The sequence below is a fragment of the Mesoplodon densirostris genome, chromosome 17 (assembly GCF_025265405.1).
Source record: "Mesoplodon densirostris isolate mMesDen1 chromosome 17, mMesDen1 primary haplotype, whole genome shotgun sequence".
In the NCBI taxonomy this organism is placed as follows: domain Eukaryota; kingdom Metazoa; phylum Chordata; class Mammalia; order Artiodactyla; family Ziphiidae; genus Mesoplodon; species Mesoplodon densirostris.
This window is the reverse complement of record NC_082677.1, coordinates 3,443,119-3,470,256: the sequence shown is the minus strand read 5'-3', so window position 1 is coordinate 3,470,256 and position 27,138 is coordinate 3,443,119. Positions and strand designations below refer to the sequence as shown.

Below are 27,138 nucleotides of genomic sequence, written 5' to 3'. Positions count from 1 at the left end.
TTAACATGCATGGTACCCCTTAATCAAGAATATAAAGTCATCTACTTAGGATTCTTAGGATTTGCCAAAGTGAGGAACATTCTTAGAATCACAGAATGATAAGCAAATAAGTTGACAAATATTGCAACCATCAATATCATACGTTTTCCAAACCATAACTCTAACATGGATGTATATTATTCTCCAGACCTTGCAAATTCTTAATGTTCATTTTATCAGCACTGGGAGAGTATGCTTTCAACCATGCAGCTAGCCAGAAAGACTTTTTTATATATGGAGTGTGCTTCTCACAAAAAGCTTCTCTCCTTCCTCTAATATGACAGAAACTGTAGCTGTATCTGAAGAGAAAGTGGATTTCAATGATGACCATCACCTAAAAACATACATAAAACTCCTATATCTGGTACCAGAGGTAGAGCTTACCATTTTGATGTTTAAAGAAATGACTTTATGACATCCGTTCATAAATAAAAAGAGAAAACACACTGAGTAGTTTTATAATTGTTTTTTTAGTAAAAAAAAAAAATAAATCCTGATTATTAGTCATAGCAGAAACAAAGGGTTTAACACAGTTATATCAAATACAACTTTTTAAAAGCTACTTACATCCAAAGAATCCTCCTTCAATAGGATAAGGGCCATGTTCTGGGACACCAACCGGCAGGAATAGCCTAGAATAAAAGAAGGAGCAACATACGTGAAATTACCATACCCGCCAGGAACTCACCACGTTCAACGTCCCCTGAGTTCAGCCTCCCTTCCTGCACCTTCCTTATCACCATGTTTAGCCTATGGGCTCACACAGAGGAATGGAGCAAGAGGGTGGGGAGGGAAAGTTCACACGGATTCTGACTTCTGCAGACAGGAGGGTCTTCATGACTAATGGCTGAAATAAATACGCATCAATTTTCTTTTTTTTAATAAGGAATTTTGCCTTTTTTAAAATTTTTATTTACTTATGTATTTATGGCTGTGTGGGCTCTTCGTTTCTGTGCGAGGGCTTTCTCTAGTTGTGGCAAGCGGGGGCCAATCCTCATCGCGGTGCGCGGGCCTCTCACTATTGCGGCTTCTCGTTGCGGAGCACAGGCTCCAGATGTGCAAGCTCAGTAACTGTGGCTCACGGGGCTAGTCGCTCCGCGGCATGCGGGATCCTCCCAGACCAGGGATCGAACCCATGTTCCCTGCATTGGCAGGCAGATTCTCAACCACTGTGCCACCAGGGAAGCCCCTACTCATCAATTTTCTGTGGATTTTCCTTATCCTTGTTATCCGTGTATTAGGATGAGCTTTGGGTTCGCTAAAATAACAGCAAACGCTTTAGGAAGACAAATGGAATCAACGGTGCTCCTCAAGCAGCATAAACGTGCCTACTATGATATCAAGGTCCCCCACTTGCTTTTTAAAAAGGCAGGGAATTCTCACAGCAGGCTTCTAAGGAAGCCTATGATACCCAGAGAGTCACTTTTCCTGCGAAAGCTCAAAGCAACCCCCATTTCAAGAAATAAATCTGAGTCAAGAGTATCCCAATGCTAATTCTTAACAATTCCCATTACATTTTGAGACAATGGTATCTCTGTAGGTTAATTTAAGCAAGGTACTCTTTTCCACTTTTCCTCCTGGAAGGCAAACGCATTTTCTGTGAAGCTCTTTCCTACCCAGACTTTGAAGTACACGCGTGACAGCTGGAGATGCCTGGTGACACAATGACCAAGGTAAGAGCCTCTCCGGACTCTTCCCCTTCTCCCCACACTCTGGGCAGAACGAGGCGGCGGCCCCAGCCAACCCTAAGTCCAGGGGTGTCTGTCGGGGCCCTGGGCTCTCTTTCACATCACCCTCCACCATCTTGGTGCCCCTCAAGAGAGCTGCCATCAACATGTGCTTTTCACCAAGCTCCATCTTAATTTATCTCATTGAGAAAAGTCAAGGAAACAGTCCTTCCACACAGAGAAGTGGTCCTCACAATGATCATGGACCAATGATCACAGAAACAGGGAACATGTCATCAGCATGAAGAACGTCAACCTTCAAAACAAGGACGCAGGTGACCATCTCAAGGAAGGGCCTTAACCAATGCTTAGGCAACAGGAGTCTGGGTTCTCCTCCGCAGAAGAGCCAAAGTACCCCTTCCCACAGATGCTATATTTAACTAGAAAAGGAGACAAGCATTTAACTAGTGGACAACTCACAGAACTGCTGCGTTGATGTGCTCAATTCTACCCAGAAGGTCCTCCTTTCATCCTCAAGAAACCCTACTAACAGGCACAAAACAGAACTCAAGACAGACAACAATTAAGACGCGAAAAACCTTGGGGTATTTTTGGGGGGTAGAAAATAAATATTTTTGTTTATTTTGGAATGTATGAAGTGTATCCTTCACGGATGAGTGTCATTTGAGAGGACTATTATAAACCACCTGAGAACACAAATTTTAAAGCACAAAATTATGACTTTTCATCTAACTGTCATTTTCTTAAAGCAATACCTTGAAGATCTGTTCCAGGCAGTTAACGATAATTATGTGAAGGGAATGAGATAATTTTGCTGGTTAAAACCTCACGTATCATTTGAAAAGCGAAAACAACTGAATAGTTTAAAATCACAGGACCGGGCTTCCCTGGTGGTGCAGTGGTTGAGAATCCACCTGCTAATGCAGGGGACACGGGTTCGTGCCCTAGTCGGGGAAGATCCCACATGCCGCGGAGCGGCTGGGCCCATGAGCCATGGCCGCTGAGCCTGCGCATCCGGAGCCTGTGCTCTGCAATGGGAGGGGCCACAACAGTGAGAGGCCCGCGTACCGCAAAAAAAAAAAAAATCACAGGACCACATTGGCAAATACCTGTTCAACCTCTAAGAGGAAAACTAAAGGGAGGAAACACAGCACAATTTTCCACACATTTTCAAACTTGCTCAAGTCTGTATTTTAACAATAGTGATGAGGAGGAATGAGAGTTTCCCAGAATGCCATTGAAAATTCTGTACAGCACGACGAAAATAACTGAACTTCGTTTCCCACTAAAATCTTACAAATATATCCTTCCTTTCTATAAATTCTTAGATTAAGTGCAGAAGGGAGGTCAATATTTTATTTTCATTTGCAAACAGGGATATTGGAACTTTAATCATTTTTCTTCCCTTGCCCCAGAAACTTCCAGCAACTTCACGCAATAGAGACTGTTACAAATTTAGTATAACTCACACAGAAGGATTTGCTGGTAGTTTTTGATATGAACAGCGGTTGCAGAAGCAAGCTGAAATGCTTAAGCCATCGCTTCCCGCTTGATTTTATATTTTGCAATTTAAGTAAAATGCCACTTGACAACTGAAGCTGCATAAAGATACTATGGAAAAACTCAAAGTATTTTTCTAGCCATTGCAAGGGAGAGGGTAACAAATAAAACCACTGACACTTTCATGAATTTCAATACACAAAACTCAAGGTTTCTGAGAAGAAACGGGTTCTTTTTTTTTTTTAGTTTGGAAAACGGAGCAAGATTTTGCTTAATTATCACACAGAACACTTGCTCGAGACAGACCATGGAAGTTTAACACAGTTAAATGTGACTTAGCTAACATGGCAAATTAAATTATGTCAATCCAAGTTCGGTGTGCTTGATTTCTAATGTTTTTGGATAAAATGAGATCAGTTCTTGGAGAACAGCCAGTTATGAAATGTCAATCCACACTTGTAAGTTGTGGTCTATTTCTTTAATCTCACAATCTAACAAGACGACCATAAAACGACTGAGAAGGGAACCTCTGGGATTTCACTTTTTACTACGGCTGAAGTTAACGGCACACCACAAAAGTGTTTAGTCTTTCTACTACCTGAGCATAATCAACACTCAAAGAAATTAAAATATTATAGCATCTATGGCACTTAGAGCAGGACTGGATTTTAAGAAAATAAAATTATCATTCACACTAGAAAACAGGACCAAACCAAACCTCTCTTGGAACTCGCAATCAGGGTCTTTTTTCCGTGGTAAGCATATATTGTCGAAGATATCCCAACCTAGATTTCTCCAGAGACACTTTTGGAAGGGTTAGCAACAATTGATTCCTACTAACCACATACCTAGGATCCATCAAATTACCCCTCAGTGGGATTCAACTTGGTTCCAACCCCTCAACAAGTGTGTTGTTGGTTGTAAATAATTTCAGGGAGAATCTGGTCACTCAATATTTGAGAGTAAGTGTATGAAACACACTGCCAGACGTCAGGAATGGAACTCTTCCATCTGCTCTGGACTCAATCAAGGATGCTCAGAGCAGAATCCCTCCCCATCTGAGAACCAGGATATCAAGGACTCATCCACAGAACCACACCTGGGCACCCTTCCCTCCAGATCCTCAGATGCTTCTCAGAAAGGCTCCATCACAGGTAGGAACAGGCTGCCTCAGCCTTACCTTGTGATCTTCCCCCAAACCAGGCCATCCTGACTCATGCTATTCTCATCCTTTATGTATTTGCCTTAAACAAATTCTTGAGGTTCAAGATTTAAACCTATCTCATCTGCAAAGCCTTCCCTGATCTTTTTGACGCCCATCTTTCCTTCGGAGAACTGAATTATCACGTGCCATGGTCACCTGCTCAGATTCTCAGCACTCACACCTGTGTGGCCCAGGCTAAGCTACTTGGTATCTCTGTGCCTCAGTTCTATCTTTAAAAGGGGATAATGCCTATCTCAAAGGGAATATTAAACTTACCTAAAGGACTGAGCAGTAATATGACAAATGCTGTGCTAACATTTAATGAGTAACTATTACTAACACCAGCCATGCTCAGCATGTACACTGCACAACTGGTATTTTCTCATCTATTTTATTCCTAAGTTTGTCTCAAAATTAACTCAGTCCCCAATACGGGAACATAAGTGCCCCAAGCCTATACGGGAGCATCTGGCAACAACAGAGCTGCAGGTAATCAAGAAATCACACACCTGACTTTTCTGTGAACATTACTGGGGCTGTGGCCGTGTTCCCCCAGCCCCACCTGAAAACCGGACTTGTCTCCCTGCCAATGGGCAAGAATAGGGCAGGCAAGTCCACGTTTACTCACTGTCAGAAATTAAACTTCTAAGACTATAGATGTGATTTAAAGGTATCAAATAATGGGTAACAAAACATGGGGGAGGGGCGGCCAAATTCCAACTCAGATGGTTCACAGTGAAAGCGATTCCCAGTGCGATGACTTTAAAATGGAACACGCACTAGGATTTTGTTCTCACTCATCCTATCTCCGTTAGAAAAAAAATTATAGACTCTGAAAACTTCACATCTATTTTCTAACTATGTAATGATGCTTTATCCAGTCATGGTAAGGAAGTGACGACTACATGATTCACAAAGGCTATACAGCTGAAATTTCACTTTAGACTAGCTGATGCCAAATTTTTAAGCTAAAAAAGAAAACTTCCAACTCCTGGAAACACAGCTAGTTAGCATAAATCCAAGCACAGCACAGCAGGGTCCTGGCATCGTGTCAGTTCCAAAGGACCTCAAAGCCACACGCAGGATGACTGCATCTACCTAACACTCACAGGCTCATAACAGACACAAATATCCTGGAACCTAATTTGACTAAGTATTTATTTTCAAGGTATGAACTAAAAGTTACACTGTAAATTCTCAAACTGTGATAGACGATGGATGGATGGATAGATGGATGGATGCATGGATGGGTGGATAGATGGATGGATGGGAGGACAGATGGATGGATGGGAGGATAGATGGATGGATGGGAGGTTAGGTGATAGATGGATGGGAGGATAAGTGATGGACGGAGGCAGGATAGGTGATGGATGGATGGAGAATGGATGGATGGAGAATAGATGGATGGGAGGATAGATGGATGGACAGATGATAGATAAATGAGAGAGAGAGCGAGCGAATACTAAAGACAGCCAACAGCACCAAACACCTCTAAAGGGAAATGTTGCCAGTTAAAACTGTAAGAGTCAACAATCATAAGACATCCCAACTCTGGAGGCAGTGAAATATGAAAACAAGGTGTCTTAGAGTGGATGAAATTTAGTACCCTTCTCCAGGGTTTTCTAACTCAAATTTCAGAGAGGGTTTTCATGAAAGCTTCATGAATCTGTTTAAAATGAGCCCTGCACCAGGAGTGATTGGCCCTGAGACCCAGCATGAACTAGCTTGGTCATTAAGTGGAGCACAACCTTGTAAACTCTGAATGGCCCCCGGCCCCCGGCGCTCTAAGACTGCTGACATGTGAAGACCAAAGACAGCGTAGGGAAAGCACTCCCAGCACAGTGCCCGGCATTCAGCACTCTTCTCCTTATTTCATCTAGAAGTAGAACTACTAGACACTTGATGTGCTTCCCAAATACCTTCTGGGTACCCTAATGTGCACACAGAATGCACTAAAATGTACAGAATATCCAATCCTTATTGTGGGAGACAGACCAATAATGGTTCATATCACAGAAGGTATGAGGAACATGGGACAAGAACACAGGCTTACAATCCTCCTGGATCTGGAGCGTGACCTCGGGCTGCTCAAAGCCGTCACCAGTGGTCTGATGTGGACAAGTCTAACACCATGTCTAGATGTCTACACTGCGTCCTCAACACACGCCCTAATTCAGTGGTACATATACACAATGGAATATTACTGAGCCATAAAAAAGAATGAAATAATGCCATCTGCAGCAACATGGATGGACCTAGAGATTATCATACTAAGTAAAGTAAGTCAGAGAAAACAAAGACCATATGATATCACTTATATGTAGAATCTAAAATATGACACAAATGAACTTACTTACAAAAAAGAAATAGACTCACAGACATAGAAAACAAACTTATGGTTACCAAAGGGGAAAGGGAGGAGGGATAAATTAGGAGTTTGGGATTAGCAGATACACACACTAGATACAGTGCTATGTATAAAATAAACAACAAGGTCCTACTGTATAGCACAGGGAGCTAGAGTCAAAATCTTATAATAAATCATAATGGAAAAGAATATGAAAAAGAAAAAATATGTACATATAACTGAATCACTTTGCTGTACACCTGACACAATATTGTAAATTAACAATACTTCAATTAAAAGATAAAATAAAGAATAGAATTTTTTAACACCTTTATTAGAGTATAATTGTTTTACAATGGTGTGTTAGTTTCTGTGGTATAACAAAGTGTGTCAGCTATACCGATACATATATCCCCATATGCCCTCCCTCTTGCGTCTCCCTCCCACTTTCCCTATTCCACCGCTCTACGTGGACACAGAGCATCGAGCTGATCTATTGCCCTGTGCTATGCGGCTGCTTCCCACTAGCTATCTATTTTACATTTGGTAGTGTATATATGTCCATGCCACTCTCTCACTTTGTCACAGCTTACCCTTCCCCCTCCCCGTGTCCTCAAGTCCACTCTCTATGTCTGCATCTTTATTCCTGTCCTGTGCCTAGGTTCTTCAGAACCATTTTTTTAAATTTCATATATATGTGTTAGCATACGGTATTTGTTTTTTGCTGACTTACTTCACCCTGTATGACAGACTCTAGGTCCATCCACCTCACTACAAATAATTCAATTTTGTTTCTTTTTATGGCTGAGTAATATTCCATTGTATATATGTGCTGCATCTTCTTTATCCATTCATCTGTTGATGGATACTTAGGTTGCTTCCATGTCCTGGCTATTGTAAATAGAGCTGCAATGAACACTGTGGTACATGACTCTTTTTGAATTATGGTTTTCTCAGGGTATATGCCCAGTAGTGGGATTGCTGGGTCATATAGTAGTTCTATTTTTAGTTTCTTAAGGAACCTCCACACTGTTCTCCATAGTGGCTGTATCAATTTACATTCCCACCAACAGTGCAAGAGGGTTCCCTTTTCTCCACACCCTCTCCAGCATTTATTGCTTGTAGATTTTTTGGTGATGGCCATTCTGACTGGTGTGAGGTGATACCTCATTGTGGTTTTGACTTGCATTTCTCTGATGATTAGTGATGTTGAGCATTCTTTCATGTGTTTCTTGGCAATCTGTATATCTTCTTTGGACAAATGCCTATTAAGGTCTTCTGCCCATTTTTGGATTGGGTTGTTTTTTTTTGATATTGAGCTGCATGAGCTACTTATATATTTTGGAGATTAACCCTTTGTCAATTGCTTTGTTTGCAAATATTTTCTCCCATTCTGAGAGTTATCTTTTTGTCTTGTGTATGGTTTCCTTTGCTGTGCAGAAGCTTTTAAGTTTCATTAGGTCCCATTTGTTTATTTTTGTTTTTATTTCCATTTCTCTAGGAGGTGGGTCAAAAAGGATCTTGCTGTGATTTATGTCATAGAGTGTTCTGCCTATGTTTTCCTCTAAGAGTTTTATAGTGTCTGGCCTTACATTTAGGTCTTTAATTCAATTTGAGTTTATTTTTGTGTATGGTGTTAGGGAGTGTTCTAATTTCATTCTTTTACATGAGGCTGTCCAGTTTTCCCAGCACCACTTATTGAAGAGTCTGTCTTTTCTCCACTGTATACTCTTGCCTCCTTTATCAAAAATAAGGTGCCCATATGTGCGTGGGTTTATCTCCAGGTTTTCTATCCTGTTCCATTGATCTATATTTCTGTTTCTGTGCCAGTACCATACTATCTTGATTACTATAGCATTGTAGTATAGTCTGAAGTCCGGAAGCCTGATTCCTCCAGCTCCATTTTTCTTTCTCCAGATTGCTTTGGCTATTTGGGATCTTTTGTGTTTCCATACAAATTGTGAAATTTTTTATTGTAGTTCTATGAAAAATGCCATTGGTAGTTTGATAGGGATAGCAATGACTGTGTAGATTGCTTTGGGTAGTATAGTCATTTTCACAATGTTGATTCTTCCAGTCCAAGAACATGGTATATCTCTCCATCTGTCTGTATCGTCTTTAATTTCTTTTATCAGTGTCTTACAGTTTTCTGCATACAGGTCTTTTACCTCCTTAGGTAGGTTTATTCCTAGGTATTTTATTCTTTTTGTTGCAGTGGTAAATGGGAGTGTTTCCTTAATTTCTCCTTCAGATTTTTCATTGTTAGTGTATAGGAATGCAAGAGATTTCTGTGAATTTTGTATCCTGCTACTTTATCAAATCCACTGATTAGCTCTAGTAGTCTTCTGGTAGGACCTTTAGGATTTTCTGTGTATAATATCACGTCATCTGCAAACAGTGACGGTTTTACTTCTTTTCCGATTTGGATTAGACTGTTTTTTAAAAGGTCAATTTTAAAATATCTAATGGATATGAGTGCTTCTGAAACCAAAACTACAAGCACTGCTACACCTTCTTTGAAAAAAGCACAAAATAATATAGCTGTTAATGGAAAAAACTGGACAGGTATCAATCACCTTGTGAGGTTCAGACAAGCCTCACTCCAGCAACGACTAACACCTTCCTTCGGGAATAATAAGACAGTCGTGTTTTCTGGGTTGATTTTGGGAACTCTGCTTTCACTTGTGTTTACCTAAACTTGGCTAGACCCTGACAGATGCAGGTGTGACACAAGGACAGCAGGACAGGGGCGGGGCAGGTGCAGCATCACCGTTCTCATGCTTTCTGTGCCCTCTGTGAACAAGAGCCGTGGATCAATAGCAGGTGTTTTAGACCAAATTTACATGGGAAATCCCTGAAGGGCTGACGTATATACATAGAAGGAGACATTCCACCAAAAGCAAACGTATTATCCTTCATCTATAAAAATGTTGCTGACATCACCAAAGGGCTGTAAGCAATGGGTTTTTATTATCTAGTAGTACTGACAGGTCTACACAGAAACATCACCACACTTTTCTCCAAAAATATGTGTTTAGGAAACAACAGGTACAACATCTACATCTAATCCTTCAGAGACTGTTCGTGAATCACATGTCAGTCTCTGGGGACTTTAATCTCACTTGTGTGGGAGTCCAAGAGGACTACAGTCTTGATAAGAAATGATTAAGTGGCTTTTTTGTCTATTAGACAAAAAAAAGAGGAAATCCACCCCAGACAGTAGGCACTGTCTATAACTGAGGTTCTCTGAGAGTCGGGACTGATTCAAAAGAGAAGATTGAAGGAAAGGGCTCCACTGGAACTAGTTGATCACGTTCCAGGGAGACTCCTCTGAATAGGACACCAGTCACTCAACTTCAGATGTTCTTTCTGTTTGTTTCTTCCTGCAGTGAGCTGTGACATGGACTCTATTCCCATCAACACATGACAAGTCATGTAGCCCTTATTCATTTTATCACCTATGCACCAGAGCTTGTGACACAAGGTGACAGAAGTCCTAGATAATTTTAAAGCAATTCAAACAATCAAAATTAGATTCTTTGGGGACTTCCCTGGTGGGCCAGTGGTTAAGAATCTACCTGCCAATGCAGGAGACACGGGTTCGAGTCCTGGTCCAGGAAGATCTCACACGCCACAGAGCAACTAAGCCTGGGCGCCACAACTACTGAGCCTGTGGCTCTGGAGTCCATGAGCCACAATTACTGAGCCTGTGTGCCGCCACTACTGAAGCCCGTGTGCCTAGAGGCCGCACTCCGCAACAAGAGAAGCCACCGCAATGAGAAGCCCATACGGTGCAATGAAGAATAGCTCCCGCTCGTCGCAACTAGAGAAAGCCCGTGCGCAGCAACGAAGACCCAATGCAAACCAAAAATAAATATAAATAAATAAATTTTTTTAAAAAAATTAGATTTTTTAAAAATTAGTTTCACAAGTCCTTTTCAAACTAAAAACGTGCTGCTTTAACACTCATGAAGTAATTTGGGCTTAAATTCCCTTTCTTCAATTTTCATTTCTGCAATGCTTAGCAGGCAGAGGTTGCCAACCCAGATGGGGAAGGGAAAGGTTCAAGCCTATTAGAAAAACCTATGAATTGGTAAAAATCATTATAATGGCTATAACTATATAAAATAATAATGCATATTTAAACTTAATGAAAACATGCTTAGTCTCTGAGATTAAATTTTTGTGAAGAAAGCAATAAGAAAATCAAACTCTCAACTCTTGAATTCTCTGGCCTCTCTAAGTATGTTTAATAGTTTTCAGGAAGGTGTCATAGTTTTACTGTTTATAACGGGCAGATAATGCTCCTAAGAACATCTTAAACTTTTCTCGGTCTTGTGAATGAAGAATTCTATAAAACACTTCTGTCAATGCATCTGAGGAGCCCTCAGGCACCTCTATAAGACGGTTCAAAAACGTAATACAAAAATCAGCATTGGGAAATTATTCTTTAAATGAATTACCTATGTTAATTGCAGTTTCTTGTTTGTCGCCCGTCAACACCCATATTTTAATTTCTGCCTTCAACAGAGTTGCTATGGTTTCTGGCACGCCTGCCTGAAGACGATCTTCTATGGCTGTGGCTCCAAGCAGCAGCAAATTCTAAATTAAAAAACAGCTTCCATTAAAGATGGGGACACATGTAAGAGCAGCATGAATGACAAAACGCTTGACCAAAGAAAGGCTGTGAAAGTGTCTGAGACAATTAGCTTATTTCCTCCACATTAAACCTTTGTCTGCAGATAATTAATGACAGTCACATGTGTGGCATCTCAAAACCATCCAGAGGGCTAGAACCCTCCACACACACGGGCCAGCACATGCCATCTACTTCTGGGTACACAGGCACCTTGGGATAGAAACCGCCTGGCAGCAGAGCACATGGGTGGGTTATCCTGGGGACACTAACAGGACTGAGGCTTCTCTCTCACTCCACTCATGAGTCAAGGGCTGTGGTACAGTTAACACATGAGAAAAAATTATTCAGTGGCCGAAAAGGCCAACTACCTCCCAAGTGCCCACCTCTGGACGGGGGACGCACAGTCATCGCACCTATTTAATTGCTTTATGATTCTCAAAGTAATTTTGGAATTTCCAGGGAAGCAGGGTAAATGAACATTTGATTTCACTTCCATCCATACCCAAATTCCATTAAAATGACAAGGGAAAAAAAGCAAAGCGGAATTTTAAAAAAATAAATAAAATAAAGGAATGAGAAAAGCAAGTAAGCAATGACTTCAAAGCTACTGAAACTGGAAGATGGATGGACCAGTGGTTGATGACATGAAATGGAAAAAGCTGAAATCCAGCTCCCAGATTCGAGGGACTCAATCTTGGGAAGCTACCTCATGTCTTGGGAGAAACTGAAATAACAACAAAATCACGTAGGCAGCATGGAGCGGCAATGGCAAAGCTCAGATAGGACAGTAAGTGTGAAAACATTTAGTAGATACGATGTCCAGCCAGCCTAGGCATTCTGACTGCTCAGGAAACTCAACAGGGCCAGCTAACGGAGTTACACCTCATCTTAGGCAAACCCAGAAAGTCGCCGATGCTGTTTTTGACCTGATACTTCTTAAGACATGAATGCTTAGCAGAGGGTGGCTAGACCTTGCTGAGGGCTCATAAAAACTGAGTGTTTCTTAAAGCAAAGAAATGATTAAAAGCTAATGGTGAGTTAAGATACTTACAAGATCAGAGAACATCACTATATAGCCAAAAGATTTCTGCAGCAAAACTTTTTTGCTCATTAGGTGTCACTGGGCATGTAAGGGCATGTAACGTAACGCATCTACCACGTGCAATTACCTTCTCGATGATCTCGTAACACTCTTCCAGCCGCTGAGCTCTGTCCTTCAAGATGGTGCTGGCTTCTTGGTAGACTTTGAGCCACTCCGCATAATCACTCTCAGAGAGGTCGGCGTAAGCCACACAGAGGGTCCGCAAGCCTGCAAAACAGTCCCAGCGTCTCCCAGGGAGGGCCCTAGGGACGGGCAAGCAGGGTGCCTTACCCCCAGGGGACACCGTGTGTGCAGAAAATGAAAGAGACCATCCGCTTTACAGGTCACTCTAAGTCAACGTGCACACACTCGAAAAGAATTGAAAAGCAACCTTATTTTATTTTATTTTATTTTTTTAAAATAAATTTATTTATTTATTTTTGGCTGTGTTGGGTCTTCATTTCTGTGCGAGGGCTTTCTCTAGTTGCGGCAAGCGGGGGCCACTCTTTATCGCAGTGCGTGGGCCTCTCACTATCACAGTCTCTCTTGTTGTGGAGCACAGGATCCAGACCTGCAGGCTCAGTAGTTGTGGCTCACGGGCCCAGTTGCTCCGCGGCATGTGGGATCTTCCCAGACCAGGGCTCGAACCTGTGTCCCCTGCATTAGCAGGTAGATTCTTAGCCACTGCGCCAACAGGGAAGCCCAGCAACCTTATTTTAATATAAACCACCGCTTCTATAGATGCTGACAGAATAGGAGAAGCCATGAGACTGAACTCCTCACGGCAGAGAAGGACAGAAGCCGCGCTCGGCCCACACACACGAGCAGGGACCAGCCAGGAGGCACGACGGGAAGTGTGTTTCAAGGCAGCAATAAAGGCCCCGTGTGCTACCACGTGAAAGACACAGGCTTTCAAGCAGCCATGCTTGTGTGTCTGTGTGTGTCCCTGTATGCATGTGTCTCTGTGTGTGTCCCTGTGTGCACATGTGTTCCTATGTGTGCACATGTGTGTTCTCTGGTGTACATGCATGTGCCTGTGTGTGCACAGACGTGGATACATGCAGCCAGAGAGGCTCAGGAAGGCAACGCGGCAGCAGCCGGCACTCAAGCTCTCATCACATCCACGTGCAGGGGAGCCTGACATGAGTGTCGTTTAAAGCCCTTCTGAGAACTCCCTTCCTGTTCTCCATGGCTTCAGTGGATTATTCTTGCCTGAAGTCACGGGTAAGCCAGTGTCATGAGGGAAACGAGAGAGGGCCTCGGAAATAAGGTGAGTTTTCCGAGAAAGGAGTGCAAAGCTGGAGGGCGGTTCTGCGGAGCATCGTGGGCTGGCCTGTCTCACCCTCGTCCCTCTGGTTAAGAGCTAGCGGATGACGTTTAGGTAACACAGCAGTCGGTCTACAGCCACGACTCTTGTCACTGCCACCAGTGCAGAGGGTGGGGACGGGGTCAGCACTAGAAAACGACCCGCCTTTGAAGCAAGCCAAGTGCTGCACAAAAATGACACGTGAACACGGCTCACCCGAGCGCCCCCTGAAAGCACAACTCCAAGGGCAGAAATAACATTTCCAAATTCCACTCACCTTCCGTGGCAAAATACTCCAGATGGCATAGTGTTTCCTCCATGTATTTTGAATCTTTAGAAAGTCTCTCAAAAATCACGTTATCCTGTAAAATAGGGAAACACTGTGACTGGCAAACCTTAGGTCAGCTAACGCTCTAGCACTGCAAGCCCAGCTCTGTTTTCGTGCTGTTGATCCAGCGCACAGCTGGGTGGGCGAGCGGAAACACAGTTCTGGGCTGGAGTCAGTCGTGAGCTTTGGAAAACAAACTGGGGGTGGCTATGTGTCCACACAAACACGCCGGGGAGGACCCTGGTTGTCAGGAGAATGAATAATCAGGGACACGGCGGGGCCGACGTTCTCCTAGATTTGCAAAGCTCACACCAGGCTTTGTTAACACCCTTTGCAGAAGTGGGAAGCATAAAATGCGCACCCTAAGTTGCTCAAGTGTCCTCTCCCTTCCTGATGCTGCAGGAGCTCCCACCCAGGGAGGGCAGGACCCACCCGGCACAGAACCTGGTTCAGCTGAGAACACACCGTGTGGACAGCTCATCACCTGGGGACTATTTCCATGACCCACAAGCAGGGCTGGAGGATTGCAGGCTATGGATCATGCATCAAATATGTGATAAATGGCAGTTTTAGGTCCCCCCAAATCTAAGAAATTTAGTTTGGTTTGGGGGAGGCAGGTTTGAGGAGAATTAAATCCTATAACACATTAAATGCACCCCTGCAGCATTTCCTGTTGACCCTGGTCTGTGGTTGCCCCCCTTCCTCTGTACCTCACACTGACCCCTTCTGGCCTTGCTGTGGTTCTCAGAACACAATGGCAAATAAACCACCAAAAAGGTAAGAAAGAGTATCTCATATGAGAACAGAATCTAAAAAAAAAAAAATCTTTCCCAATCTAATCCAATATAATCTGGACCTTGGTGAGTCCAGATTGGATGCCTTAGAATTCACACACGTTACTCACTTTTTAAAAAGCTCTGATCACTGTCCTCAAATACTTCTTCCCACAATTGGTAAAGACGAGTAAGATTTCCAACGAATCACTGATCCTAGTGTGGCCTCATATTTCCCGACACAGTCTCAAAAAATGAGCTTAATAAGTCTTTCCCTCAATACATAAGACCACAGTTTGACAGAATGTAGTTTTGTAGGTCAGGCTCATAAACGGTAGCATCTTTCCTTAAAGATTTAGATTCGATGACCAGGAGGCAGACAGGACAAAAAGCCTGACGTAGGAAATGAGCGGAGGGGGCAGTATTAGTAGATCACACATGGACGCTACCTGAAACCCGCCACCCAGCCTCTGCAGTGAATAAAAACTAATCCACGAATACTGAGAATAGCTGCTACGGGAAAAAATACACGTCAGAGGGCTTCCCTGGTGGCGCCGTGGTTGAGAGTCCGCCTGCTGATGCAGGGGACACGGGTTCGTGCCCCGGTCCGGGAGGATCCCACATGCCGCGGATCGGCTGGGCCCGTGAGCCATGGCCGCTGAGCCTGCCCGTCCGGAGCCTGTGCTCCACAACGGGAGAGGCCACGACAGTGAGAGGCCCGCGTACCGCAAAAAAAAAAAAGAAAAAAAAGAAAAATACACATCAGGGTCCTTAAAAGATCATAGGTTGATACAACTGACTGAATCTTCCAAAGTCACCACACGAGGATAGAAAACAGGAATCAGAATTCACACTCTAAGGATTCTGCAGGACACGGGCAGCTACTGTTTCTGAAACCAACTACCAACGAACAGCAAGCTTTCCACTGACCTCCTTGCCACGCTGGCTTGAACCCCCATCATCTTCAGGGGGCTTTTACTACTAAGTCAGCGTCAGGCTGACTGAAAGAGCCTTTCAACCCTGGGTGACCATCAAGGACGCTGAGAACAGCAGTTAGGGAAGCAGCAGGGGTCCCTGGCGTGCAGACCTCAGCCAGTACTTACAGCCCCTTTACAATAGAGTCGAAGCTGTCCTGAAGGGGTTCGCACAATTACAGACATTCTTTTTCTGTCGCTGTAGGGTAAAAACAAAAAGGAAAGAAAACTGTCATTGGTCTGTTTTATAGGACCACATCCTGTGATTAAACACCAAACAACCCAAAAGGTGGTCTGGCTGGCCCCCAAACGGCCCAGCTTCCCTACCTTTGTCCTCAAGGTCAGACTTTAATTGTGTATCTCCTAATCTTTTGCATAAACCTATTCCTTTCCCTGCCGTGGAAACTGACTAGCACAGCTCTTGATAGAAGAAGACACAGAAATGTAGAGCTTGAGCGCTTTGCTCTGTGTCTAATTTACTCCTGACAACACTGTGTCCACGTACTTTTATTTCACAGCTCAAAAATGTTCAGTTACCTGCCCAGTAAGTAGCAAAGTGCAAGATTCAGTATAAACCCACTTCACTCAAAAGCATCTCATCGTATCTTCTTTTGACTGAAGTGGAAAGAAATGATGAATTCCGAGGACCTCCCGATTTAGCGCTGAGGTCCCTTGATGGCTCCCTCCCCAGCCACAGCCCCAGCACATGCACAGCCACCTCCCGCCTCATCTTTCAAAGGGACCCGCCCTCAGTCACTGACTCATTTCTCGCCCATCTATATATATATACAGGGAGTCCCCTCCACACGAATGAGCTCCCTTGTGAGGGAGTGCGTTCCTAAGTCCGACAAAGTTAGCCTAGGTACCCGACTAACACGATCGGCTACACAGTACCACACTGTAATGGGTTTATAATACTTTTCACACAAGTAATACATAAAAAACAAACACAAAAAATAAAGAAAACATTTTTAATCTTACAGACACATGAACTAACTTACTGGACATGCAAATGCACGTTCGTGTCTTCGAAAGTTCGCAGCTTGAAGTTTGTACGTAGGGGACTTACTGTGCGTATATGTAGATAGATAGATAGATAGATAGACAGACAGACAGATAGATAGACAGAGAGAGAGAGAGAGAGAGAGGGACAGTTTATTTCAAGTGCACAAAAGAGAAACATACCTAGAAAACTCCAGGACGTTAAGGATTCCAAATGTCTCCTCCTGTCCCATCTAGAGGAAGAAAAACAGGCTCTTTACCTGAAGTGCAAAGTATTAAAATCCCAAAAAATCTCAAAACAACCAGCTCCCCAGCCATAAACCTCTCTATCCATGCCTCTTCCCAATCCCTCTCCTCCTCTCCCTCCCTCTCTCCCTCTCCCTCCATCCATCCATCCCCCTGCAGATGCCTTCTACCAAGTACTGTCTTCCCCGTCCGTCTGGTGGGACCATAGCTCCCCCTTCTGGTGGAAGCATCTCCTTTTCCTCCAGCGGGAGTGGCTGTCACAGTAGCTGATGACAGAGTAACTTCCAAGACATACAAATAAAGGACACAAAGTACACAGTTCCATCCGAAACCTGGGGCCAGTTATGCTTCCAAATCCAGAATTTTACACATCTCGCAGAAGTATGTGCACACACTGTATGCCACTACATCCCCAGGGGGGCCAGGCACTACACCCTGTAATACAACACATTAAGTTCCTGCAGCAAGACGCACGGCATCCCCACCAAGTGAGATTCATAAAGAACAGAAGTGGCTCCACGGAAGCTCCATTAGCCTTCCCTACCAAATGTCCACACCCCAAATTAAGGGGGAAAAGCGTGGAATTCAAAACTTTTTCAATTTTGGATTTAGAAACAAAGGAGTATAACTCTGCACCAGATTTTAGGGCAATTCATCAAATACCTTTTTTCTTTGGGTTCTTCAAAGTTGGAACGTCAATACTCTTAATTTTTCTCCAGAAGATTCCAGATTATGTGTGCACAATTTGCAAACTTTTTAATCTAATCTGCCCTCTCCCTTGTCCCCTGGGTCTGAGAGAAATAATAACTGAAGGAACACACAGATCCCCAAGTGTGTGGCTGACACACACAAAGCACTGGGAAGCCACACCTGGGAAGTCACACCGTCCCCTCCACAATGCCCCGCCCCTTCGCCTCCTAAAACACAAGGAATGGGCCACTTAACCCGGCCCCCGTCAGCCTCTACCCCCTTCTCTCGGCAAGCCCCAGTTCCCTTTCCCCTCAGCCTGGCCCAGCTTTGCCAGGTCCCCGTCCAGAGGGTCACCGCTACCACCCCTCCGCACCAGCGCCGTGACCGCCGGGAGCCCACCGCCTCTGCACCAATGTCACATCAACACCCTCAGGCCCCCCCCCACCGAATGATGATCAGTAAAGCCACTTCTTGTAAGTAGCGGGTGACCTGGATGATGATCAGTAAAGCCACCTCTTTCTTTTTTTTTTTTTTAGAGTATGCACTTTGGCATCTGATTTTTTTTCTTAAGTCTTTATTGAATTTGTTACAATACTGCTTCTGTTTTTTTTATATTTTGGGTTTTTTTTTTTTTTTTTTTTGGCCATGAGGCACATGGGATCTTAGCTCCCTGACCAGGGATCGAACCTGCTCCCCCTGAATTGGAGGCAAAGTCTTCACCACTGGACCGCCAGGGACGTCCCAAGCCACTTCTTGTAAGTAGCAGGTAACCACCTCGAGGACTTGTGGGTTGAGGATTCCCCAGTATTCACAGTTGAATAGGATTTTTAAAGTTACTGTTACTTATAAATCTTATCTAATCACATGGTCTATTTATTCCATCGCCCCTCCCAATCCCCATGGCTGCACTGCAGAGAAATACAGCAGCACCCATACACCTGAAACCTGGCCGTGAAGGCTAAAATCTCCTCAAACTGGAGGTGAAGACGACACCCTAGGTAAGAAGCTTCCATGAAGGAAACTCTATATTGTCAGTACACTGTCCCAACTCGTAGCCACTGTACGCTTCCCTAAGCTAAATTCCCTGTGTTGGCTGAAATCAAGTACAAATAAACATGCTCTGATCTCTGTACTCTGTAAAAAGGAAACTGAAAATGCCAAGAAATGGGCACTCTGTACACGGTATGATATTTCTTAGGTTTTGCACGTAAGGAAAAGAAAGAACAGACTGCCGCCAGGTCAGGGACAACATCGAGTTATTACACCAGATGGAAGTGAACTTCAAATGCCTTCAAGAGATCCAGGGATTTAAGGATGCAGAATGCCAAGAGCTGTAAAAAGCTGTGAGTCCTCCCCAAATTGAGGGTGGGAAGAGCACCGGGGCGAGCAGGCGGGTCTTTGCCCTGAGACGCTCATCCGCCCAGACAGCAGTGAGCGCGGCCCCTCCAAATGCTCATCACAGAAAACGCCCATCCCACCTACCCACCCCTGTCCTTGCTGCCACCCTAAGGATCCCTATCTGACCTTATTCCCGATTTAAACTTTCTCTTCTCCCCAGATTTCTCCCTCTGGCTCCTTGAGAGGGAAACTCAAAAATGTCATAAAATAAACTTCTTGATTTCAGGGGGGAAACACCCATATTCAAAAAAAAAAATCTTGGGCCTCCCTGGTGGCGCAGTGGTTGAGAGTCCGCCTGCCGATGCAGGGGATACGGGTTCGTGCCCCGGTCTGGGAGGATCCCACATGCCGCGGAGCGGCTGGGCCCGTGAGCCATGGCCGCTGGGCCTGCGCATCCGGAGCCTGTGCTCCGCAACGGGAGAGGCCACAACAGTGAGAGGGCTGCATACCGCAAAAAAAAAAAAAAAAAAAAAAAAAAACTTAAGTGCCAACTCCCTCCTCTGCCAGCCCAGGAGACCAGAGCCAGTGACCGAGGGCTTCAGGGAGACAGACACAGACCCGCCCCCGAGGACAGGAGGCTGTGGAGCTTTTCCCAACAACTACAGGACCAAGAGCAGGCTTCCCGCATTCTTTACTGCACGTTATTCCACGTCAGTGGATGAAAGGCTGCAGACAGCACCTTTGAGAGAGAAAGATGACACAAAAACAACACACAACACCGAGGCGACAGACCACACGACGTATCAATTCTCAACACACCTAGTTTCTCACAGAGAAAAAACAAACAAAAAACTCAGCTCTCATATGTACAATAGATGTGCTATTTCTAACATACAGTCTTCCAAAAAGTGGGTGACCAAGAGCGTCCGGCGGTGCCCTGGGGTGTCACTTACGGCCTCTATGATGACCGAGTACGGCGTTCTGGCTGTGAAGACGAAGCCCAGCTTTCGAGCCCCTTTCACCAAAGCAGCTTCATCTGTCGATAAAGAATTGATGAGGCACCGACTAGTGTCTGGGAATGACTGTTTAGCACGTGTTATCTTTCACATGAACAAGGTCCACACCAGCGACAGAGGCCTGGCCTTCTGTGCAGTCAAGACCAAGGATCTAGAAGGCGCTCACTTACTCTCCCCCAACCAGGACCCTGAAAGGAGCGCTTCCATCAGAGGAGAAGCCACGGACCTGGAACTAGTCCCCCGGGCACTCTGCAGCCAGCGTGAGACCAGGGGACACACAGTGGGGGCTGTGCGGGGCCGCATCACCTCCCAACACCCAGGTGCCCAGAGAAGGGGGCAGCGAGGCACACCCAGCCAAGAGGCCTCACCTGGGGAGGAGGCCTGGTAGATGATGTGGTCTCTGTCCTTCTTCTCGGGGACCACGGTGTGGCACACGGCCAGGAGGGTGAGGAACTCCTGGATGCAGGGGGCTGTGGGCTGCAAACGGGAGCCGAGGTCACCCGACTGTCAGGACACCCCCGACGTACACCAGAGGCAGGTTCAAGGCACCCTCCCGCTTAGAATCCTGGGTGCCTTCCTGCTCCCGTCAGAACAGAGGTCTGGAGCCCCCGCGTGGACCCCAGGACCCAGCACCTGCTCGCCATCTGGCCCATCTCCTGCCACTCACCCCCCGACCACCAAGTCTGAACCCTCCACCAGCCACTCCGTCTACAGCTCTTCAAACTGAGCTCGTCCTTTCCCGCTGGCCCATAGCCGTCCTCCACCTGCTGTCAGCCAGTCCCTCTATTCGCGCATCCCCGGGGCTTCAGTTTACCAGTTGCTTCATCGAGGAGCCTGTTAACACCCCGTCCTGGAATGTGGTCTCTTCCCCTACTACCTACTACCTGGCAAGGTGTCTGATGTAAACTAGGCCCTTCAACTGTCTGCTAAGTGAATGGGTCTCTTATTGGATCAGTTTGCTGCTTCACAGTCTAAATTGTTTGCTGCTGCTCCTAAGACAACACTGGGATTCCGGGGGACTCAGGAGGATTCACCTCCTCTGCTGCTTTGGCACCTGGCAATCTACGGCAGGAAAACAAACTTCGGGAAACTAGACTCGGAGCCATCTGCCAAGCCTGTCTGTCACCCTGCACTTTCTCCTTGCCCCTCCACCATGCCAACACACACAGACCATTTCAGTCACCCACCCGCATTATTACCCTCAACCTAAATTCTATTTGAGGATGCTGGAGTCCTCGTTCAGAAAGCACGTCCTCACGGGGTGCTTGTTTCTTTGGCAACCTTAAATGAAAACAACTCTTCTCCAGACAGGGTCCTTCCTCTGCTTGCTCTACCCTAGTAGCTGTGTCTACCTCTAAGATCAAATACAGGAAAGGACAGTATCGGTGTCTGTGACCATGACCCAGAACACGGCCTTCAGCAGCATCCTCTCTGAGGTCTGGGACCACTTTGTCAGAATCACCAGGACTGAGGCCCTGCATCCCAGCCCGGGAGCATGGGTGCCTTCCACAGTCCCATCTCAGAACCACTGCTGGGAAAGTTTTCGCATCAACAAATACGGACTAACTGAAATAGAGAAAAGGAGGCTTCCTCACTGAAAATTCAGAGAAAGTTTTAAGTATATCTATCTCTTCACAAAAGTTGGGAAAGATAAAGTTTTAATGTTGCTTGAGTTTACCTCATTTTAAAACTAAAATGTTTTTCAGAAAAGAGTCATATTAGGTCTAATTTATACAGGTTAAACTGGCTGTGAAATGCTTTGATCATTGAATACTTTTCTAAGTCAGTGTTTCTCAGAATAGCCTTTAGAACAAAAATGAATTCAGATGAACCGGCAATAAATCCTGGTCCGTTACAATAGTTCAGAATGTGACATCACAGTTAAGAAGTGAACAGACCAAGGTCCTGATGCTCATTTCTACATCTGTTTGCCAGGTAACTCTTGGCCAAGTCAATCTTTCTATGCAACTTCCCATCACCTCTCTGGGGTGACTCGGGTGCTAAAGGAAATACACTTCAAAAGCCTAGCACACAGTAGGATGCTAAAAATGCTACGTGTTGCTATATCTTACTTTTGTTTCCTAAATTATCCTGGCCAAAGGATACTGTAATTACTTTTCAAAATACATGACCTCTTAGATTCACAACTATGGAGAACTAGTATTGCAGAAACCTTACAAAGCAAAAGAAATCTGAAACGTTAGAGAATTCGATGGTAAGCCTCATCTTGATCGTGATGTGCTACTTTATAACTTCACCACATATTTAATTTGGCTTTAAATTAAGTTATGCAAAGTGTTCACCACAAATTGATCACATCCCTAAAGCACTAACACTATATAAGCAAGGTCACATCTCTTCCCCAGACTCCAAAATGGCAACTTTCAAGACATTACACACATACATAAGTGAAACTGCATCACAAGTTACTTAAAGTCCTAGAAGTGTGTATATGTTAATCCCAATCTCCTAATTTATCACTTTGCCCCGTGTTTCCTCTTTGGTCACCAAAAATTTGATTTCGAGATCTGTGCATCTGCTTCTGTTTTGTAAATAAGTTCATATGTATCGTTTTTTATTAGATTCCACATATAAGTGGCACCATATGATATGTCTTTCTTTGTCTGACTTAACTTCACTTAGTATGATAATCTCTACACATCACTATATATAAAAAAGATAACTAACAAGGACCTACTGTAGAGCACAGGGAACTCTACTCATTACTCTGTAATAACCTACATGGGAAAAGAATCTGAAAAAGAGTGGATACATGTATATGTGTAACTGATACACTTTGCTGTACATCTGAAACTAACGTAACATATTGTAAATGCAGTATACTCCAATAAACATATAAAAATTAATAAAATAAAGTTCTAGAAGCAAACGGCAGCCTTACATGATGATCCTCAATGTTTTTCAAGAGCCTGGGGTCATCAAAGTCACATGAGTCACTAGGCGGAGGAGGTATCCGGCTGAAGAGAGAACAGAAGATACTTACTCAGCTCAAAAGTTCCTTCAAGGTAACTCACACCTAGTAAGAATCTGTCTTCAGGAAGAACCACACCTAAGAAGCCTATAACTTTGTATTAAACTTTTAAAGATTTGAAATACTCGCTATGATTTCAAAGCTCAAGGCAGTAAATCTTTAACCCGACTATAAACAAAATACAGATGGTCCCTGACTTACGATGTTTCGATTTAACAATTTTTCAACTTTACGATGGCGCAACACTGATATGCATTCAGTAGAAACCGTACTTCAAACTTTGAACTCTCATCTTTCCCCAGGCTGGCGACACGTGGGACAACCCTCTCTCGTGATGCCGGGCGACACGCGCAGCCCCAGTCAGCCCCACCATCACGAGGGAGAACAACCCATACACATACAACCATGCTGGACCCAGACAGCCACTCTGCTTTTCATTTTCAGTACAATATTCCACAAATTACATAAGATATTCAATGTTTTACTACGAAATGGGCTGATACTACCCAATGGTGGGCTAGCATTAAGTGTTCTGAGCAGGCTGTAGGTAAGCTGTCCTAAGCTGTGATGCTTGGTAGGTTTGGGGTATTAAATGCACTTTTGAATTCTGATCTTTTCAACTTACAATGGGCTCATCAGGACATAACTCCATTGTAAGTGGAGGAGGATCTGTAGTTACAAGGAGAAGAAAGAGATGCGGGGATGAACACCATGACTTTATCATTTCTGCTGGTCCCTGCATCTACCAGGGAGAACTCCCCAGCGTGCCTGCTCCAAGCATGTAAAATAAGAGGAACTGTGGCAATGTATCTATGCAGCCATTCATGGCCAGAGCTTGTATGTGAAAGAGAAAAAGGGGGCAAATAATTACAAAAAAGGAAACGTGACATGATGGCTCTGCGCCGTCACACTGACGAGACATGAAGGGCTGAGTACACTCCCTTCTTCGCCCCTTCCTGAAACCCTGTCTTCAGGACAAGGCAAGGGAAGACAAGATGACAGCAGAGCTGAGGTCAATCTGAATGCTGAATAGATATCAGAGTTTAGTGCAGCAGAGAAAACAGAAACCAACAGCTTGCAAGGGGAAGCACCTGAAATGCAAGCTGCTGCCCCCAGCAGAACCCTGGTGAAAGCTGAGGACATGGCAGCACGAGGTACCTGTGAGACAAAGGGAAGGTGGAAAACAGGACAGGCTCCAAATCCACCTGACCAAGACTCAGTCTGTGAGAAACCTCCCTCATCCCAGGCAGCCAGGCACCTGAACCTCTGCACCCAGAACGAAATGAAGGTCTATCCTCCAGAGAGCCTAAACCAGAGTAGCCCTGGACCCAGAAACACTGAGCACACAGGTGGATAGGATAGAGCATCCTCCCTAAACTGGAGTTTTAAGTGAAACACTGTATACGTTGAAAGGTATGATCAACAGCCCTCTGCCTCCACTCAGCTCCCATAACAGCTTCAGCCAGATTTACAGCCCTTGGCAGGAAACTGGAGAGGTCTTCTTGCAAGAAGATGACTGACTGGCTCAAAAGAAAGACACACAGATGCTAACATCAGAGATCCTCTAATAGAACAGTCCTGGCTGATCATTCCACAGGGAAGACAGAGAGTCATCAACCACACTGTCCCCTGCTACATACACGGCCCCAGCAATCAGCTTTCTTAGTGTAAAAATCTTAAAACGTTAGCAGATAACACCACTAGTCTTAAAGGAAATGCAAATCAAAACCACAATTCAGGGCTTCCCTGGTGGCGCAGTGGTTGAGAGTCCGCCTGCCGATGCAGGGGACACAGGTTCATGCCCCGGTCCGGGAAGATCCCACATGCCGCGGAGCAGCTAGGCCCGTGAGCCATGGCTGCTGAGCCTGCGCGTCTGGAGCCTGTGCTCTGCAGCGGGAGAGGCCACAACAGTGAGAGGCCCACGTACCGCAAAAACAAACAAACAAACAAACAAAACAACCCACAATTCACAGCCATTGGGATGGCTATTATATATATAAAAAAGACAAATGCTATACCACTTCACAGCCATTGGGATGGCTACTATATATATGAAAGACAAACAGAAATTAACAAGTGTTATGAGGATGTGGGAAAATTGTGCATTACCAGCAGGAATGTAAAATGGTAGAACTGCTAGGAAAAATAGTTTGGTGGTTCCTCAAAAAGTTAAACATGGAATTACCACATGAACCAGCAATTCCACTTTCAGGCATAATCCCAAAATATATAAGAGCAGAAACTCAGATACCTGTACATCAATGTTCATAGAAGCATTATTCACAATAGCCAAAAGATGGAAATAACCCAAATGCCCATCAACAGATGAATTAATAAACAAAATGTGGTATGTACATATATGGAATATTACTCAGCCTTTAAAATAAATGAAATTCTGATACATGCTACAACATGTATGGTACAACCTTGAAGATATTATGCTAAGAAGTGGAAAGTGAGTGGATATATCAGACTGATAGCTGGATATTTTTGTTAAAGCCTTGTAGTACCACTGGGCTTTTAAAACCATATTCATGTTTCAATTTTACTCTGGTTCTCTCTTGAAATAACATATGCAACTTTTATTTTCAAAATATTCAAGTGAGAAGTGCCAATATAAAATTGTTCCAAAGCCCTTCCCACTAAAGTGTCAAGAACTGCTAAAGTCTACTTACCAGAAATCATCTGATGATGGTTCCCTTGTCAATTCTGGAAAATGGCTGACAGAGAGAGAGAAACAGAATGGTTACAAAACTGTGATCAAAAACACAGGTATTCACACAAAGAACAAGCTCCAGCACAGATCATACGTTAGGCCCCAAACAAGTCTTAGTAAATTCAAGAAGACTGAAATATCAAGGATCTTTTCCTACTACAATGGTATGAAACTGGAACTCAATTACCAAAAAATGGAAGACTCACAAATATGTGTAGACTGGACAACATGTGACTGAACAACCAATGGATCAATGAAGAAATCAAACATGTAATCAAAAAATACCTAGAGACAAATGAAAATGGAAATACAACATACCAAAACTTACAGGATGCAGCAAAAGCAGTTCTGAGAAGTCCATAGCAATAAATGCCTACCTCAAGAAACAAAAAAAAATCTCAAATAAACAACCTAACATTATACCTAAAAGAACTAGAAAAGAACAAATGAAACTCAAAGTTAGAAGGAAGGAAATAAAGATTAAAGCAGAAATAAATGAAATAGAGACTCAAAAGTCAATAGAAAAAAAAAACTATGAAACTAAAAGCTGGTTCTTCAAAAGATAAAGTTAAGAACACTTGGGACTTCTCTAGTGGCTCAGTGGATAAGAATCCGCCTGCCAATGCAGGGGACACAGGTTCGAGCCCTGGTCCAGGAAGATCCCACATGCCGCGGAGCAACTAAGCCCATGTGCCACAACTGCTAAGCCTGCACTCTAGAGCCCGCAAGGCCTAGAGTCCAAGCTCCACAACGGGAGAAGCCACAGCAATGAGAAGCCCGCACAGTGCAACGAAGAGTAGCCCCCACTCACCACAATTAGAGAAAGCCCACGTGCAGCAACGAACACCCAATGCAGCCAAAAATAAATAAATAAATTTATATAGAAAAAAGAAAAAGTTAAGAAACCTTTAGCTAGACTCACCAAGAAAAAAAAGAGGACTCAATCAGAAATGAAAGAGAGGACATTACAACTGACACCACAGAAATAAAAGGATCATAAGAGACTACTATGAACAATTATATGCCAACAAGTTTGACAGCCTAGAAGAAACAGATAAATTCCTAGTAACATACAACCTACCAAGACTGAATCATGAAGAAACAGAAAATCTGAACATACTGATTACTAGTAAAGAGATTGAATCAGCAACCAAAAACCTCCCAACAAAATTCTGGGACCAGAAGCCTTCACTAGCAAATTCTACCAAACATTCAAAGAAGAATAAATACCAATCATTTTCGACCTCTTCCAAAAAATA

General features: G+C 44.1%; 1 protein-coding gene across 1 annotated transcript in view; it reads right to left on the bottom strand.

The window, feature by feature from the left end:
* LOC132477650 (phospholipid-transporting ATPase IB) overlaps window positions 1–27,138 on the bottom strand; it is a 451,641-nt gene that overhangs the window by 368,581 nt on the left and 55,922 nt on the right. The window contains exons 14-23 of the mRNA XM_060080119.1: window positions 25,839–25,883; window positions 23,074–23,149; window positions 20,540–20,648; window positions 20,109–20,191; window positions 17,065–17,114; window positions 16,009–16,078; window positions 14,082–14,166; window positions 12,587–12,726; window positions 11,242–11,380; window positions 607–671 (exon numbers count right to left, since the gene is read on the bottom strand). Coding sequence (XP_059936102.1) covers window positions 607–671; window positions 11,242–11,380; window positions 12,587–12,726; window positions 14,082–14,166; window positions 16,009–16,078; window positions 17,065–17,114; window positions 20,109–20,191; window positions 20,540–20,648; window positions 23,074–23,149; window positions 25,839–25,883 — 862 coding nt within the window. The remainder of the gene's footprint in view (window positions 1–606; window positions 672–11,241; window positions 11,381–12,586; window positions 12,727–14,081; window positions 14,167–16,008; window positions 16,079–17,064; window positions 17,115–20,108; window positions 20,192–20,539; window positions 20,649–23,073; window positions 23,150–25,838; window positions 25,884–27,138) is intronic.